Source organism: Porites lutea, chromosome 12, assembly GCF_958299795.1.
Source record: "Porites lutea chromosome 12, jaPorLute2.1, whole genome shotgun sequence".
Lineage (NCBI taxonomy): Eukaryota > Metazoa > Cnidaria > Anthozoa > Scleractinia > Poritidae > Porites > Porites lutea.
Window position 1 is genome coordinate 2,892,594 of NC_133212.1, and position 17,751 is coordinate 2,910,344.

General features: G+C 39.6%; 1 protein-coding gene across 1 annotated transcript; it reads left to right on the plus strand.

Moving 5' to 3' along the window:
* Nucleotides 1-14,860: 14,860 nt before the first annotated feature.
* On the plus strand, nucleotides 14,861-15,745 carry LOC140921900 (uncharacterized). Its single transcript, XM_073371898.1, has one exon. The coding sequence runs from the start codon at nucleotides 15,011-15,013 to the stop codon at nucleotides 15,743-15,745; it is 735 nt and encodes a 244-aa protein (XP_073227999.1). The 5' UTR covers nucleotides 14,861-15,010.
* Nucleotides 15,746-17,751: the final 2,006 nt, after the last annotated feature.

Consider the following 17,751-nt stretch of genomic DNA (forward strand, 5'->3'; position numbering starts at 1 on the left):
GATAAAAAACTTCAACTTTTTGACCAAAATCATGGACTATGCCCTTTGTTAAAATGCCAATTTTTCCTTCTTTTTAAATCCATGTTTATATTGTCTAGAAAGGCTTGTTTTCCAACAAGAACCTCACCAAATACCTTTTCTGGGTGTATTTTGCATAAAACGAAACGTTCACAAAATTTCAAATTTTTCACCAAACCCATGGACTAACCCCTTTGCAAAAATGCCAATTTTCTGGGTTTTTGAAACCGATCTTTTTGTTCTTCAGAAAGGCTTGTTTGCTATATAAAACGTCGAAAATCGTTTTTTCACGATTTATTTTCACGATTTATGACTTGGGAATACAGTGGGTTACAAGGGGTTACAGGAGGTTACAAGGGGTTACAAGGGGTTACAGGGGGTTACAAGGGGTTACAAGGGGTTACAGAAACTTTTTTCTAACTAGAACGTTCCCAGATAGTTTTTCTTGGTCTATTTTGCATAAAAATCAAAGTTGAAGAAATCTCAAATTCTTGACCAAAACGATGGACTAACCCCTTTGGAAAAATTCTAGTTTTACATTTTTCGTACACAGTTGTTTTTATAGTCTTTAAAGGCTTCTTTTTTATCTAGACTGTCAGCAAACACTTTTTCTCGATCTATTTTTGATAAACACAGAAGATGAAAAAACTTTAACTTTTTGACCAAAATCATGGACTATCCCCTTTGTAAAAATGCAAATTTTGCCTTCTTTTTAAATCCACGTTTATATTGGCTAAAAAGGCTTGTTTTCTAACGAGAACGTCACCAAATACTTTTTCTGGGTGTATTTTGCATAAAACGAAACGTTCACAAAATTTTAAATTTTTGACCAAAACCATGGACTAACCCCTTTGCAAAAATGCCAATTTTGTGGGTTTTTAAAACCGATGTTTTTGTTGTTCAGAAAGGCTTGATTGCTATATAAAACGTCGAAAATCGTTTTTTTACGATTTCTTTTCACGATTTATGACATGGGAATACAGGGAGTTACAAGGGGTTACAGGGGGTTACAAGGGGTTACAGGGGGTTACAAAAGGTTACAAGGGGTTACAAAGAGTTACAAGGGGTTCCAACGGGTCACAGGAGGTGACAAGGGGTTACAGGGGGTTACAAAGGATTATAGAAACTTTTTTCTAACTAGAAGGTTCGCAGATACTTTTTCTTGATGTATGTTGGATAAAAATCAAAGTTGAAGAAATCTCAAATTTTTGACCAAAACGATGGATTAACCCCTTTGGAAAAATTCTAATTTTACGTTTTTCGTACACAGTTGTTTTATAGTCTTTAAAGGCTTCTTTTTTATCTAGAACGTCAGCAAACACTTTTTCTCGATGTATTTTTGATAAACACAAAAGACGAAAAAACTTCAACTTTTTGACCAAAATCATGGACTATCCCCTTTGTAAAAATACCAATTTTGCCTTCGTTTTTAAATCCATGTTTATATTGGCTAAAAAGGCTTTTTTTCTAACGAGAACGTCAGCAAATACTTCTTCTAGGTGTATTTTGCATAAAACGAAACGTTCACAAAATTTCAAATTTTTGACCAAAACCATGGACTTTGCAAAACCTTTGCAAAAATGCCAATTTTGTGGGTTTTTGAAACCGATGTTTTTGTTGTTCAGAAAGGCTTGTTTGCTATATAAAACGTCGAAAATTGTTTTTTCACAATTTATTTTCACGATTTATGACATGGGAATACAGGGGGTTACAAGGGGTTACAGGGGGCTACAAGGGGTTACAAGGGGTTACAAGGGGTTACCGGGGGTTACAAGGGGTTACAAGGAGTAACAAAGGGTTACAAGGGGTGACAGGGAGTGAAAAAGGGTTACAGGGGGTTACAAAAGATTATAGAAACTTTTTTCTAACTAGAACGTTTCCAGATACTTTTTCTTGGTCTATTTTGCATAAAAATAAAAGTTAAGGAAATCTCATATTTTTGACCAAAACGATGGACTAACCCCTTTGGACAAATTCTAATTTTACGTTTTTCCTACACAGTTGCTTTTATGGTCTAAAAAGGCTTCTTTTTTATCTAGAACGTCAGCAAACACTTTTTCTCGATCTATTTTTGATAAACACAAAAGATGAAAAAACTTCAACTTTTTCACCAAAATCATGGATTATCCCCTTTGTAAAAATGCCAATTTTTCCTTCTTTTTAAATCCATGTTTATATTGTCTAAAATGGCTTCTTTTCTAACGAGAACGTCACCAAATACTTTTTCTGGGTGTATTTTGCATAAAACGAAACGTTCACAAAATTTCAAATTTTTGACAAAAACCATGGACTAACCCCTTTGCAAAAATGCCAATTTTGTGGGTTTATGAAACCGATGTTTTTGTTGTTCAGAAAGGCTTGTTTGCTATATAAAACGTCGAAAATCGGTTTTTTACGATTTCTTTTCACGATTTATTACAAGGGAATACAGGGAAAAACGTAAAATTAGAATTTTTCCCAAGGGGTTAGTGCATCGTTTTGGTCAAAAATTTGAGATTTCTTCAACTTTTATTTTTATGCAAAATAGACCAAGAAAAAGTATCTGGGAATGTTCTAGTGAGAAAAAAGTTTCTATAATCCTTTGTAACCCCCTGTAACCCCTTCTCACCCCCTGTCACCCGTTGTAACCCCTTTTAACCCTTTGTAACCCCTTGTAACCCTTTGTAACCCCGTGTAACCCCTTGTAACCCCCTGTAACCCCTTGTAACTCCATGTATTCCCATGTCATAAATCGTGAAAATAAATCGTGAAAAAACGATTTTCGACGTTTTATATAGCAAACAAGCCTTTCTGAACAACAAAAACATCGGTTTCAAAAACCCACAAAATTGGCATTTTTGCAAAGGGATTAGTCCATGGTTTTGGTCAAAAATTTAAAATTTTGTGAACGTCTCGTTTTATGCAAAATACACCTAGAAAAAGCATTTGGTGACGTTCTCGTTAGAAAACAAGCCATTTTAGTCAATATAAAGATGGATTTAAAAAAAAGGCATAATTGGCATTTTTACAAAGGGGATACTCCATGATTTTGGTCAAAAAGTTGAAGTTTTTTCATCTTTTGTTTTTATTAAAAATAGATCGAGAAAAAGTGTTTGCTGACGTTGTAGACAAAAAAGAAGTCTTTAAAGACTTTAAAATAACCGTCTACGAAAAACGTAAAATTAAAATTTTTCCAAAAGGGTTAGTCCATCGTTTTGGTCAAAAATTTGAGATTTCTTTAACTTTGATTTTTATGCAAAATAGACCAAGAGAAAGTATCTGGGAACGTTCTAGTTAGCAAAAAGTTTCTATAACCCCTTGTAACCCCTTGTAACCCCCTGTAACCCCTTGTAATCCCCTGCATTCCCATGTCATAAATCGTGAAAATAAATCGTGAAAAAACGATTTTCGACGTTTTATATAGCAAACAAGCCTTTCTGAACAACAAAAACATCGGTTTCAAAAACCCACAAAATTGGCATTTTTGCAAAGGGGTTAGTCCATGGTTTTGGTCAAAAATTTGAAATTTTGTGAACGTTTCGTTTTATGCTAAATACACCCAGAAAAAGTATTTGGTCACGTTCTTGTTAGAAAACAAGCCTTTCTAGACAATATAAAAATGGATTTAAAAAGAAGGCAAAATTGGCATTTTTACAAAGGGGATAGTCCATTATTTGGTCAAAAAGTTGAAGTTTTTTCATCTTTTGTGTTTATCAAAAATATATCGAGAAAAAGTGTTTGCTGACGTTCCAGATAAAAAAGAAGCTTTTAAAGACTATAAAAACTACTGTGTACGAAAAACGTAAAATTAGAATTTTTCCAAAGGGGTTAGTCCATCGTTTTGGTCAAAAATTTGAGATTTCTTCAACTTGGATTTTTATGCAAAATAGACCAAGAAAAAGTATCTGGGAACGTTCTAGTTAGAAAAAAGTTTCTACAATCCTTTGTAACCTCCTGTAACCCGTTGTCAACCCCTTTCACCACTTGTAACCCCTTGTAACCCTTTGTAACCCCTTGTAACCCCCTGTAACCCCTTGTAACCCCTTGTAATCCCCTTTAACCCCTTGTAACCTTCTGTATTCCGATGTCATAAATCGTGAAAATAAAACGTGAAATAACGATTTTCGACGTTTTATATAGCAAACAAGCCTTTCTGAACAACAAAAACATCGGTTTCAAAAACCCACAAAATTGGCATTTTTGCAAAGAGGTTAGTCCATGGTTTTGGTCAAAAATTTGAAATTTTGTGAAGGCAAAATTGGCATTTTTACAAAGGGGATAGTCCATGATTTTCGTCAAACAGTTGAAGTTTTTTCATGTTTTGTGTTTATCAAAAATAGATCAAGAAAAAGTGTCTGCTGACGTTCTAGATAAAAAAGAAGCCTTTAAAGACTATAAAAACAACTGTGTACGAAAAACGTAAAATTAGAATTTTTCCAAAAGGGTTAGTCCATCGTTTTGGTCAAAAATTTGAGATTTCTTCAACTTTGATTTTTATGCAAAATAGACCAAGAAAAACTATCTGGGAACGTTCTAGTTAGAAAAAAGTTTCTATAACCCATTGTAACCCCTTGTAACCCTTTGTAACCCCTTGTAACCCCCTTGTAACCTCTTGTAACCTCTTGTAACCCCCTGTAACCCCTTGTAACCCACTGTATTCCCATGTCAGAAATCGTGAAAATAAATCGTGAAAAAACGATATTCGACGTTTTATATAGCAAACAAGCCTTTCTGAACAACAAAAACATCGGTTTCAAAAACCCACAAAATTGGCATTTTTGCAAAGGGGTTAGTCCATGGTTTTGGTCAAAAATTTGAAATTTTGCGAACGTTTCGTGTTATGCAAAATACACCGAGAAAAAGTATTTGGTGACGTTCTCGTTAGAAAACAAGCCTTTTTAGACAATATAAACATGGATTTAAAACGAAGGCAAAACTAGCCTGAGTATCAGGCCTTCCTAAGGGGATATGGGAGGGGAGATTTTTTATGGAGGAGGGGGAGGGGGGAGAAGAGAAAGGAAGGCCTGACACAAAACCATTCAGCAATTCGTGTGACACATCCAGAATCTGGATGTGGCAGTGATTGGATAACACACAATACGCCCTGACGTCACCGACCGGAAGTAAACACGAGCAGAGGGTTTTGATTTCATGTGTTAATTTTATGGATAGAGACGCAGACTCTAGAGGGCGCTCTCAAGTTCTTTCCGGGAATAAAAATAACACCCGAGCAAGAAATGTGTTTTCAAAGCCTCGTAGTTAAGAGGAAAGATGTTCTCGGAGTATGGAAAAGCCTCATATACCAGCTTCTGCCGAAACTATGTTCGAGTATTGGTTTCACAAGACCAGGACAAAGAAGACGATATCAGTGCTTCAGATATCTAAGTTTTGATTTACAACATCCTGCCGCTAAAAGGGTATTGTTACTGTAAATAAAATTAGAGCGAGGTAGCCATGTATTGAGAATAGCCGACAGCACCAAGGCTTTAGCTTGACTTTAGATTTTCCCTCGGACGATTTTCGGCCTGATCAACAGCAGCTTTTTAGCTGCCAGATTCTCAGGAACCTGCTTATTAATGAGCACCGCTGTTATAACTCTGTAAACAAAGGCAGTTTACAGTTTTCCGGGCACACGTTTATTTACAAACAGAGCGTTGGCGATTTTACATTAGCACAATTCCTAAAACATGTTATAATTCCTCAGGAACGGCAGGTTTTCCAACACAAGTATTCGAAAACTCCTCATTGGAGGTTTCAGAAAAAGCGAAATCGTAGCAACACAAGCACCGGAGCTCTGCAAGACCGTATGGTGAGATTTATTTTAGGCGAGCTTTTTGACACGTGAAGCTGACAACCTAATGACCGGATGTGATTTTGATTGGATGGTTTCGAATCATGCTGTGTGGGGGTGGAAGGCTCCAGTAAAAGCATTTGTGTCAGGCGTTTCTCTCCTTCAGCTCTCTCCCTTTTTCGCTTCCATCTTTCCCCTTTTCCCCCAGAAACGCCAGATACTCAGGCTAAGGCAAAACTGGCATTTTTGCAAAGGGGATAGTCCATGATTTTGGTCAAAAAGTTGAAGTTTTTTCATCTTTTGTGTTTACCAAAAATAGATCGAGAAAAAGTGTTTGCTGACGTTCTAGATAAAAAAGAAGCCTTTAAAGACTATTAAAATAACTGTGTACGAAAAACGTAAAATTAGAATTTTTCCAAAGGGGTTAGTCCATCGTTTCGGTCAAAAATTTGAGATTTCTTCAACTTTGATTTTTATGCAAAATAGACCAAGAGAAAGTATCTGGGACCGTTCTAGTTAGAAAAAAGTTCCTATAATCCTTTGTAACCCCCTGTAACCCCTTGTCACCCCCTATCACCCCTTGTAACCCCTTGTAACCCCTTGTAACCCCCTCTAACCCGATGTAACCCCTGGTATTACGTTCCGGGGAATGCAGACAGTGTTTGTTTAAAGGAGCTGCTTGAGTCAATGGGCCTTCAACAACATGTTAACGTGCCAACACACGAGTCAGGACACACTCTGGATTTGATAATTACTCGACAATGCGACTCCTTATTAGCTAACATCCCTGTGACTGACTGTCTGTTTTCTGATCACTCTACTTTGATTTGTGATCTAACCCTGGACAGGCCACCGCTCTCGAAGAAAAAAATCTCTTTCAGGAAGACAAAGGTGGTTGACGTTAACCTGTTATGCGATGAACTCTCTACAACTTCGCTTTGTACAGACAGCCCTGATGCTCTGAATGATCTTGTTAAATGTTATAATTCTACATTATCTGCGGCTCTTGATCGTCATGCTCCACTTGTCACTAAGTTTATCACAGTGAGGCCTTTGGTACCTTGGTTTAATGAAGATATTAGGGATTCAAGGAGGGAAAGACGGAGAGCTGAAAGAAAATGGCGTCGATCTCGAAGTGTCAATGATTTGCTTGAATTTCAAAAGAAGAGGAACTTTACAACCTACCTGATGAATGAAGCCCGTCGTAAGTTTTACTCAGACTTTATTGTTGAAAATAACTCCAATCAAAGGAACCTATTCTCGGCAACAAAGAGGTTGCTAAATCAAGGTCACGAAGTACCTTTTCCACCAACTAGTGACAAGCTGGTTTTAGCCAATGAAATGGGTAGCTTCTTTGTTGAAAAGATTGACGCCATCCATGTCAAACTGGACAGACTAGCCGATTGTTTGCATGATTCTGATTTTGACTATGTGAAAACGTTACCAACTAGAACACTGGAGAGCTTTATCCCTTTAACTGAAAGTGCTGTTAGTAAGTTGATTGGCTGCTCTCCGAAGAAAAGCTGTATGTTTGATCCGATGTCAACATCTATGGTAATCAGCTGTGCTGATGTGCTATTACCAGTCATTACTAAAATGATCAACCTGTCTCTTAATTCTGGAGAATTTGCGGATGATTGGAAATGTGGGCTTATTAATCCTATCTTGAAGAAACCTGGATTGGATTTGCTGTACAAAAATTACAGACCAGTTAGTAACTTACAATACGTATCCAAGTTGACTGAAAAAGTCGTTTTTAATCAAGTTTACGATCACATGGTTTCAAATGCTATTTTTCCTGCGCTTCAATCTTCTTACAGGCAATTCCATAGCACTGAAACTGCACTTATCAAGGTGATGAACGATATTTTGTTAAAGATGAACTCTCAACATGTCACTATGTTAATTTTATTGGATCTCAGTGCTGCCTTTGACACTGTTGATCATCGAATACTTTTAGAGAGGCTATCTGACGAGGTTGGCATACGTGGGACTGCTCTGAATTGGTTTAGATCGTACTTGTCTGATAGAAGTCAGCGCGTTTCTGTACATGGAGTTCTTTCTCGTCCTTTTGACTTGAACTGCGGGGTACCCCAAGGCTCATGTTTAGGGCCTTTGCTATTCATAATATATGCGTCCAAGCTGTTTAAGATCGTGGAGCATTATCTTCCTGATGCTCACTGTTTCGCTGATGATACGCAGCTGTATCTGAGTTTTAAACCACTCGGCAACACTGCTCAAGCTGATGCTATACAAGCTATGGAAAAGTGCATTGACGCGGTGAGGAAATGGATGATTCAAGATCGGTTGATGATCAATGATGATAAAACGGAGTTTTTGTTAGTCGGCACACGATAACAGCTTGATAAATTAGATTCGTGTTCCATAACTGTGGGCAATAATCGTATCAGTCCAAGCCCATGTGTTAGAAACCTTGGATCGTGGTTTGACAGCAACTTAAGCATGACTGATCATATAAACAAGGCTTGTAATGCGGCATTTTATCATTTACATAACTTGAGACGTATTAAGAAATACCTGTCGAGAGATTCTTTAATTACTTTGGTTCATGCTTTTATAACTAGCCGTCTTGACTATTGTAATGGTTTATTGTTTGGCTTACCAAATGTGCAGATCGCTAAATTACAGCGTGTACAAAATGCAGCAGCAAGACTTATTCTTGGCATTGGAAAGTTTTCTCACATTACACCGGCGCTTTATGAGCTGCACTGGCTGCCAGTTTCTTTGCGTATTGACTATAAGATTTTACTTTTGACTTTCAAATGTATTTATGGCCTAGCGCCAACTGATCTTAGCGATCTTATTAGTATAAAATCGAATTCATTATATAATCTTAGGTCTACTGGTAAGCTCTTATTGGACCATCCCAAGGGAAAGATGCTTACAACATTGGGAGCAAGATCATTCTCAGCAGCAGCTCCGAAACTCTGGAATGAGGCTACCTGTGGAGCTTCGTCAAGCAACATCACTTAACAGTTTTAAATCTCGACTTAAGTGTCATTGTCACTAAGGACCAGGCAGGGTCCGCGGATCGAGGTCGGCCGATTACCTCCAAATTTTCAGCATTTTTTCTCTATCAGATAAGATTACGATCGGTGGTATTTTTAGTAAAATAAAATTAATTTCTTAGAATTTTGACCACCCCCCTAGTTTTTGGTGCTATTTTGCCCACGTGAGACGGAAAATTTGGGTAAACTTCCACGACACATTTTACTTACTTGGAATTAGCCTTATTCATTTATACGAACTGTACATACTTTCCAGCCTATAACCAGCTCATGTCTCCAATATAAACGAATTTGGTTAAAAATAACTTACTTTGGAGCGGTTCCAAATATCATCACTTCGTGGCTATCGCAAATAAGAAGAATTTTGGCAATTTTCCAATCTGGTTTTCTCTAAAGTGCGGCAGTTTATATCCAGATCAAAACTATTTTTTATTAGTCTGTCATAAAGTCTTTACAAATACGCAAACTCTTATTTGGCAAGTTAAAATACCTTCGCGTGAGCTTTCTCACAACTTTCACCTAATTTCCTAATTTGCATAATTGTCGTTTTTCCCGGAAATATTTCACGCTTGATTAATTTGCGACATATTTCCGGTGTTTGTGACTAAGAGCAACACATTACTTTTTCAGATAGGTGGCCTGCATATTATACTATACTTCACTGTCAAACCCTTTGAAATATTGAGCGGTTCTGTTATTTGGTAGAAGTACACTTCAGGGAAAGATAATTTTCCATCCCTTATCTGATTATCTGCAGACAGCTGTCCTGTTCAGCTGATTTTGCTGTTTTCAATATGGATGTTAGTTTAACTTGTTCGTTCAGTTCACCTGATTCTGCCTGTAGTTTGGAGGGCACGGGGTCGCAGGTTGTACCCCTGTTGGCGTGCAAGCTAGACATCACTGCACATCTACTAAGCCTGGGAGTCAGCTCAGGGCAACTGCGAACCGGAGACGAAAACGTTAATGAGGTTGACCTGATCCTGAATAGAGCTGGATACTTTGTTACAACCGATAACGAGAAAATGTCAATGACAATATGCCCGAGACACAGAAAAAAACTAACTACAGACTGGGCTGGCAGAAAGAGCAACACATGCTCGTATCCAAGTCATCGAGGACCGCGGAAAACTATAAAGAAACCGCGCCGCGTAACGCCACCTTGTCGGAAGAAATTTATCAATTTCACCAAGCCACAGTTCCCATTGGCTCGGGTAAGTACAAATCGGGTGCAGCCAGACCGCAGCCTTAATACTTAGAGTTGTAGTATGGACTTCACTGGTAAATACAAACGAAACCTTTATTTCGAAGGTACTTATTTTACTTTGTGCTTATGGATATGGTTAGTACATAAATTTTATTTCTTTATCGGAATATGCTAAGGGAATGAAGCAAAACGTAATCCGATGCCATTGCTTTTTGTATTTGAATGAGCTTTTCTCTTTTAGTCGACTCGTTTAAATATACAAAGGCATTGCCTAATTCTGTTGCATTGTCTGATATCCTTCTGACTTTTTCGGAAAAGGGGAGGGAGAGGGGACGTTGGGGTAGTGTTTCGAGGTGGATTGAAGTGGTAATTTGCTAATCAAGCACCCCGCCTGCAAGATGACGCCAAATGGGAGGGGACGGGGGAAGAGGAGAACTAGGAGGGGGAGTAGAGGGAATGGGAAGTTGGGTGGGGCTGCAAGGGACGCCCAAACACTCCTTATTTCACTCACCTTCCTTTCTTTAGCTGTTAAGAAAGCAAATTACCGCACTTTAATTTGGTCTTACGTGAGTGACACAAACTACAGTCAATGGACATAAGTATTCGTCACTTTCAAAAATAACGCGCGAAATTCTTACCCGCGTTGTGCACACTATCCGGGGGAAAACTAGATGCGGAGCGCGACATCGGTCAATAAAGGCGGGAAAATTATGTAAAAATAAAAACAAACAAACATCCGACTAAGAGCAAGAAAAAAATTTCAAACTTCCCAAAAGGAAACGAACAAAAGCTGTTTGTGTTTTGACACATCGTTCAGTCATTTATTCAACAGTAACTGCATCGGGTGGTCGCAAAAAAAGAACGCAGTTATTTTGTTTTGCTTCTGATAAACAATATTCAGCACTCGTGAGTTGACAAAGTGCTTAACTGTCTGCAGAGACAAAAGAATTAATTGTTACTTTGTCAGAATCCGTGAAAAACAAAGCTGAACTGTCAAGACTGTTGAACATTCTAAGAACGACTATCACAGGTGGAACAAAAGATAAATTTGATGATCTGGGGATGTTTTTGATATGATGGTGTTGGAAGTGTGACTTCAGTTGAAGGCAACAGCAACTCTGCCAAGTACGTTGACATCCTAGAAAATAATGTATGGCCAGTAGTTGTTTAGTACTTAGAAGACAAAGACTACATGTTCATGGATGGCAATACGCCAGTTCACAGCGGAGCACACAATGTAAATAATTATAAAGATAAAGCAAAGTACCCTTAATGGGATAGCCAGCACAGTCTCCAGATTTAAATATAATAGAAAATATTTGGCTTTACATCAAGAGAGAGTTACAAAAGTCCACTGAAAATATCGCTACCAAGAATGACCTTCTTCGTGAAACCGAGAGTGTGTAGCGGAAGATCGAATTAGATTGAATAAGAAAGCTTTACCAGCCCATTCCTGATCGCCTAGACAATGTTATCAAAATGGCGGGTCATCTTACCAAATACTAAGGTGATTTTAAACTTAAATTTACCGTAAACGAAGTTAAAACAGCGCGCGTAAACGCCGCCATATTGAAAGTGACGAATATATATGTCCCTTGACTGTATATTGATGATGGGTATGATAACGATAACCATAAAGACGATGGTGACGGTATAAAGGGTCAATCACGTTGATGGTGATCGTGTTGGTTATTGTTGTCAGTATTGTTAATCTATTTATCATTATCATTTTTTATGACAGCTGTGTGTTCCAGCTGCCGTGGAGCACACTACAAATCCCTTAAGGCTCACGGTTTCATGTCTGGAGAGCAGGTAAGCTAGTACACATTGGCCATTCACAGTTTAGTGTAACTAAGCATAGTGTAACTGACCATATAATCAGAGGATGTTTTGATACCGCCAACAGGTGCACTGATATCTATAACAACTGACAACATGAATAACACGTACCTTTGTTGGTTTTCCTGTCTTTTCTTCAATGGGTAGCCATTTGGAATCGTTAAGGTGTGGTCGATTTCCAAGAGGCTTGGGACCTAGTTATAATGATAGCCATGTCTAGAGTTTTCAGACCGCGCGTCGAGAACAATTACTCGACTACATCTGAATGTTTTCTGAATGACAAATTGGTCTTGACCAGTGCTTGAAGAGACCAGCAACAACAAAGATGCGAGGGCACCCTTTGGCAGCGGCTAGGAAACACGTATAGAGTTTCCACAGTTACATGTATTGGAGATCTTTGTGGAATTGTTGACGATCTTGTCCATAATTTGCTAATCTATTTTATTACGCTTCAGGATCCTTACTAAGACACCTTGGTGATTGGAGACGAGATCGAGGAGTCTGATTCTGCCACTGTCTCAGTCATTACTGTTTGTGAGGAGAGCACATTGCCAGCCACGGAGTGTGCAGCGGTCTCAAGCACTGGTGAGGGGTCAGAAACAGTCTCTTTGCAGTCCCATTCGTCCCAAGCCTCGATACCAGACGAAGAGATTAGTTTATGGGTTGACGAGATGGAGGAACAAAACAGCAAATGGCAGAAATTAAACGAAGCTGTCCACAGCATCTCAGGTGGCCGCTACAGCCCCGTAATGTCCAGCCTGAACAAGACCTGGGACGACGTCTCCGACACCCAGCAGCGATATTATATCCGCAAAGCTAAGGAGACTATAGTGACTTCATTGTCTGTCATCACCCCCGGTCAAGAGGAACTGGTTTGGAAGGCGTTACAAACGGAGGTACTTTTGGATCCAAACAGAGACAACCAAGGAAAGCGCAAGCGTTTTGATCCCAACTCTGGTCTTGTCGACATTTTAGTCAAGGCCTATGAGCAAGCAGGTCATTGGCAAACAAAGCGACAGATCCTTTCCCTCTTTGCAGACGACTTTTCAAGAGCTGAGCTTCAAGAGATGATCCCTGGGCTTTCCAAATGGCGCATCGACCAAGCTCGCCAACATGCAACAGAAGCAGGGAAAGGCCAGCCTCTCCCTGAAATTCCTAGTTTCCGTACAAGAATTGAGCATGAAAAGGTGGATCATTTCATTGAATATATCTCCAGACCAGAATTTGTCCAAGACGTGGCGTTCGGGACAAAGACTCTCAAGCATGACTCGGGGGAGAAAATTGTCATACCAGCAGTCATTAGGACCGTCATTCCTTCACGCATCATCAGACAATATTTAGACTATTGTAAAGAACAAGAGTTCGAGCCGGCGAGCCAGCGTTCTCTCTACCGAATGATTGAAGTGTGTTCGGCCTCTATGCAGAAATCCCTTCAGGGACTTGACAACACCACTGCAGAGGGTAAAGAGGCTTTTGATCAACTCTTTTCTATGTTGGAGGCCTTAGCAGATCAGGGCATCAACGTTACTGCCACTCAGAAATTTCTAAAGGATGCAAAAAGGTACTTAAAGAATGATTTCAAGAAACACATCGGACGAGGAGAACATTGCAGTGATCACTGCACGGTCCACGCACTAAGTGACAGTAGTGCATGGGAGTTCAGGGGCGAATGTGATCATGAACATTGCTACGAATGTGAGCGCTGTGAGAGTCTAGAAAAAGTACTGAAACAGGTGGCAGAGATGCAAGACAAAGAGGACATGACGGAAGAGGAGAGGGTTAGGTGGAGGTTTGAGTACACTGTTACATGTACAAGTACCTGTAAGTTTTGCCAAATATGGCACACTGACTGCTTTGACCATATTTGGGCATAAGAGAGGAGCCCACGAGTTTGTTGAAGGCAACAGGAGTTTTTGGGGCTATGCTTAGCTTGCCCGCTTTGGGTTATGATTTTCCCCTCACTTATGGATTTATGTGGACATCGTCTTCGGACAATTACATCTGTTGATGTTAGGAACTGAACTGGAGGCTGTGCCAGCGGATACAGTAAGCTTCGAACTCTGTATTTACTCGTATCTTAAGGCTAGTTGTGTTCACTCTGATCGTGTATGTAAATTACATTCGTTTATAATAAACGTGTTGCTGTTATTTGAATGTCGCTGGTCCCACTCGTTACAAATCTTGTTACACGTTCGTAACAACACTGAGAGTGTGCGCAACATACAAGCGCGGAAGGCTCACTTGCTACGGTCAAGTAACCAGGACAAAGCCAAGCAGGATATTCTCGAGAAGCTAGACGACAACTCGTGTCTTGTCGTAATGGACTGGGCAATGAAGTTTCTGCCTGTGCAATACAGAGAACACATGAGTGATTTTTTTGGCAAGAGAGGAAGAAGCTGGCATATCAGTGCAGTAATCACTAGAGCAACAGTGGAGAGCAAGCATGAGGTCGAGTGTTTTGTAAACATTTTCAACAACTGCACCCAAAATAGCTTTGCAGTTCTTTCAATAATAGAGGACTTGCTGCAAAAAGTCAAACTGGAGTATCCAGGGGTGACAACAGCCTACCTCCGATCGGATAACGCTGGATGTTACCACAATGGGCCTCTGTTGTTAAGTCTTAGAGAAGTAGGGGTGAGAACCGGTGTCAGGCCAGTGCGATATGATTTCTCAGAACCACAGGCTGGCAAGGACATTTGTGATAGGAAGACTGCTGCTATGAAGGCACACATAAAGAGCTGGGTCAACGAAAAGCACGACGTCGTCACTGCTGAAGATATGAAAGCAGCACTAGAATCCCATGGAGGTATCAAAGGGTGCAGAGCAGCGGTCGTTGAGGTGGACACGACCAGGGAAAGAAACAAAGATAGCAAGATACCAGGCATTAGTGTGTTGAACAATTTCCAGTATGAGGAGTGTGGCATCCGTGTGTGGAAAGCGTACAACATCGGCCCTGGACGCCTCATCCCTTATAGCGGTCTTGGAGTTACACCGCAAGGAGATACTGGAGTAAGGGTGGTAAAGCCATTTGGTCAAGCTACACACAGGGGAAGCGTGGGTGAGAGCGTCAGGCACCAGTCCGAGATCTACTCTTGCCAAGAGACTGGATGCGTCCTCACGTTCAAGACCCAAGCAGAGGCAGACAACCATATGGACACGGGCAAGCACCGTCTTGAGGTAGACTGTGAGTCCATGTATGACCGCGTTAGGAGGAAATGGGCGGGAATTGTGACAGGGGTGACGTTCGCTCCGGATGTGCCAACAACCTCATCGCAAGGTGAGAATAGTGGCAGCGCTTTCAGAGAACATGACCCTAGACCATTGGGGTGGGCTCTGAAGGTAACAAAACGACCCACTAGAATGACTGATAACGTCAAGACCTTCTTGATGAAGAAATTCGAAGAGGGTACAAGAACTGGAAACAAGGCCGATCCTGTACGGGTAGCGAGGGAGATGAAGACCCTCAGAAATGAGGACGGAGAGCCCACGTTTAAGCCTGAAGAGTGGAGGACTGCGCAGCAGATCAGTAGCCTGTTTTCACGTCAGACAGCGGCGCTGCGTCATAGGGGTATTGATGCGGAGGAAATCTCGGAGGAAGACATCGAGGCTGCCGAGTCGGAAATAGCGTTTGACACCCTTAGAAGTTTGGTGATGGATGATATGGGCAAACCAAGCCATCCAATCATCGTGGGCATTAGCAATATCTGCGAACTTGTAAAAAACAAGAAGCTTGACTCACTCAAACTGGCAGCTCTGAAAGAAATCTGCAATCAGCTACACCTGACGACAAGCGGACCACTGTCAAGAAAAAAACTTTCTTTGAGGCCATTCAAAAATTCTCTGAGAGTTGCACGTGTTTTCAAAAATAACGTTACATGGTTTTAGTAGGGAGGATCTCTATGCTTCTACCCCAATCTTCTCCATTGGGGCCTTTTAGATAGGTACAGGGAGACCCTTCGATAACAGGGTTTATAAATACTTGTAAATTAAAAAAATCGTGAGCAATATAAGACTGCAAACTGAATGAATGCTATGGTAAACACAGTAAAACAAAAAACTGCAAGGATTTTTACATACTGCTAAACACCAGCTGTCCGTCGCTATGCTTGAATGCTATCATGGATGAAACCAATTCAGTTTTCTTCCTAGACAAAAGAGCAGTGCCGGAAGATTTCAGCAGCAATGCACACGGATTGATCCACTTTAGTAACGTTGTGTCAAATCTGTTACGTTATAATGCATTAAGTTTCGACTCACTAATTTGCGCATCTGTTCGAATTTTTTCCTCTGCCACGAATTGACTGTCATTTCGGCAGCCTGTTTGCCTTCCATCACACGTGGAGAAAACATTAACTCTGTTAGTCTCCAAAACTATTCACTACTTTACAAAACACAATCTTGAGCCTGTCTGGCATATTAATTTGCATGTCCATGTTTAGTGAAATGACAGAATTGTTATGTTCGCCCCAAATTTGTGGACTGTCAACGTCTGCAAGATCGAAACAACAATTAGATTCAAAAACAAGAACCTCATAAAAAGTAATAATTAATTACGTGCAGGGTTATCATCGCTTGTATATAATATCAACAGACAGGTGAAGTTTTCCCGGGGAAATTCGATAACATGCAAATTAGTTAAATTTGAAGAAAGCTTACGGGAGGGGATTTTGACCTACCAAATGACAAAATATGCCGATGAACTATGGCCACTTATCTGAAAAAGTAATTTTTTTCTCTTAGTGATAGTAAAGAAGCCAATAAACGCCTGCAACAAGTCGCAAATCAAGCGTGAAATTTTTCCCGGAAAAACTACAACTACGCAAATTAGGAAATTAGGTTAAAGTTGTGAGAAAGCTCACGCGACGAGATTTTAACTTGCCAAATAAGAGTTTGCGTATTTGTAAAGACTTTATGACAGACTAATAAAAAATAGTTTTGATCTGGATATAGACTGCCGCACTTTAGAGAAAACCAGATTGGAAAATTGCCAAAATTCTTCTTACTTGCGATAGCCACGAAGAGATGATATTTGGAACGCTCCAAAGTAAGTTATTTTTAACCAAATTCGTTTATATTGGAGACATGAGCTGGTTATAGGCTGGAAAGTATGTACAGTTCGTATAAATGAATAAGGCTAATGCCAAGTAAGTAAAATGCGTCGTGGAAGTTTACCCAAATTTTTCGTCTCACGTGGGCAAAATAGCACCAAAAACTAGGGGGGTGGTCAAAATTCTAAGAAATTAATTTTATTTTACTAAAAATACCACCGATCGTAATCTTATCTGATAGAGAAAAAATGCTGAAAATTTGGAGGTAATCGGCCGACCTCGATCCGCGGACCCTGCCTGGTCCTTAGTGACAGTGACACTTAAAACCTATCTTTTTAAGAAGTATTTTTATAGTTTGTAACTTAGTTTATTTTATTCTCACGGTAATGTATTTTCGTTTTCTTTTAAACATATGATTGTAAAGCGCTATTAATCAGCACATGTAAATACGCGCTATATAAATTGGTAAATTATTAAATTATTATTATTATTATTCCCATGTCATAAATCGTGAAAATAAATCGTGAAAAAACGATTTCGATGTTTTATATAGCAAACAAGCCTTTCTGAACAACAAAAACATCGGTTTCAAAAACCCACAAAATTGACATTTTTTCAAAGGGGTTAGTCCATGGTTTTGGTCAAAAATTTGAAATTTTCTGAACGTTTCGTTTTATGCAAAATACACCCAGAAAAAGTATTTGGTGACGTTCTCGTTAGAAAACAAGCCTTTCTAGACAATATAAACATGGATTTAAAAAGAAGGCAAAATTGGCATTTTTACAAAAAGGATAGTCCATGACTTTGTTCAAAAAGTTGAAGACTTTTCATCTTTTGTGTTTA

Bases quoted from the DNA above. Each gene is read 5' to 3' on its own strand.
- LOC140921900 (XM_073371898.1), top strand. From the start codon at position 15,011: ATGGACACGGGCAAGCACCGTCTTGAGGTAGACTGTGAGTCCATGTAT.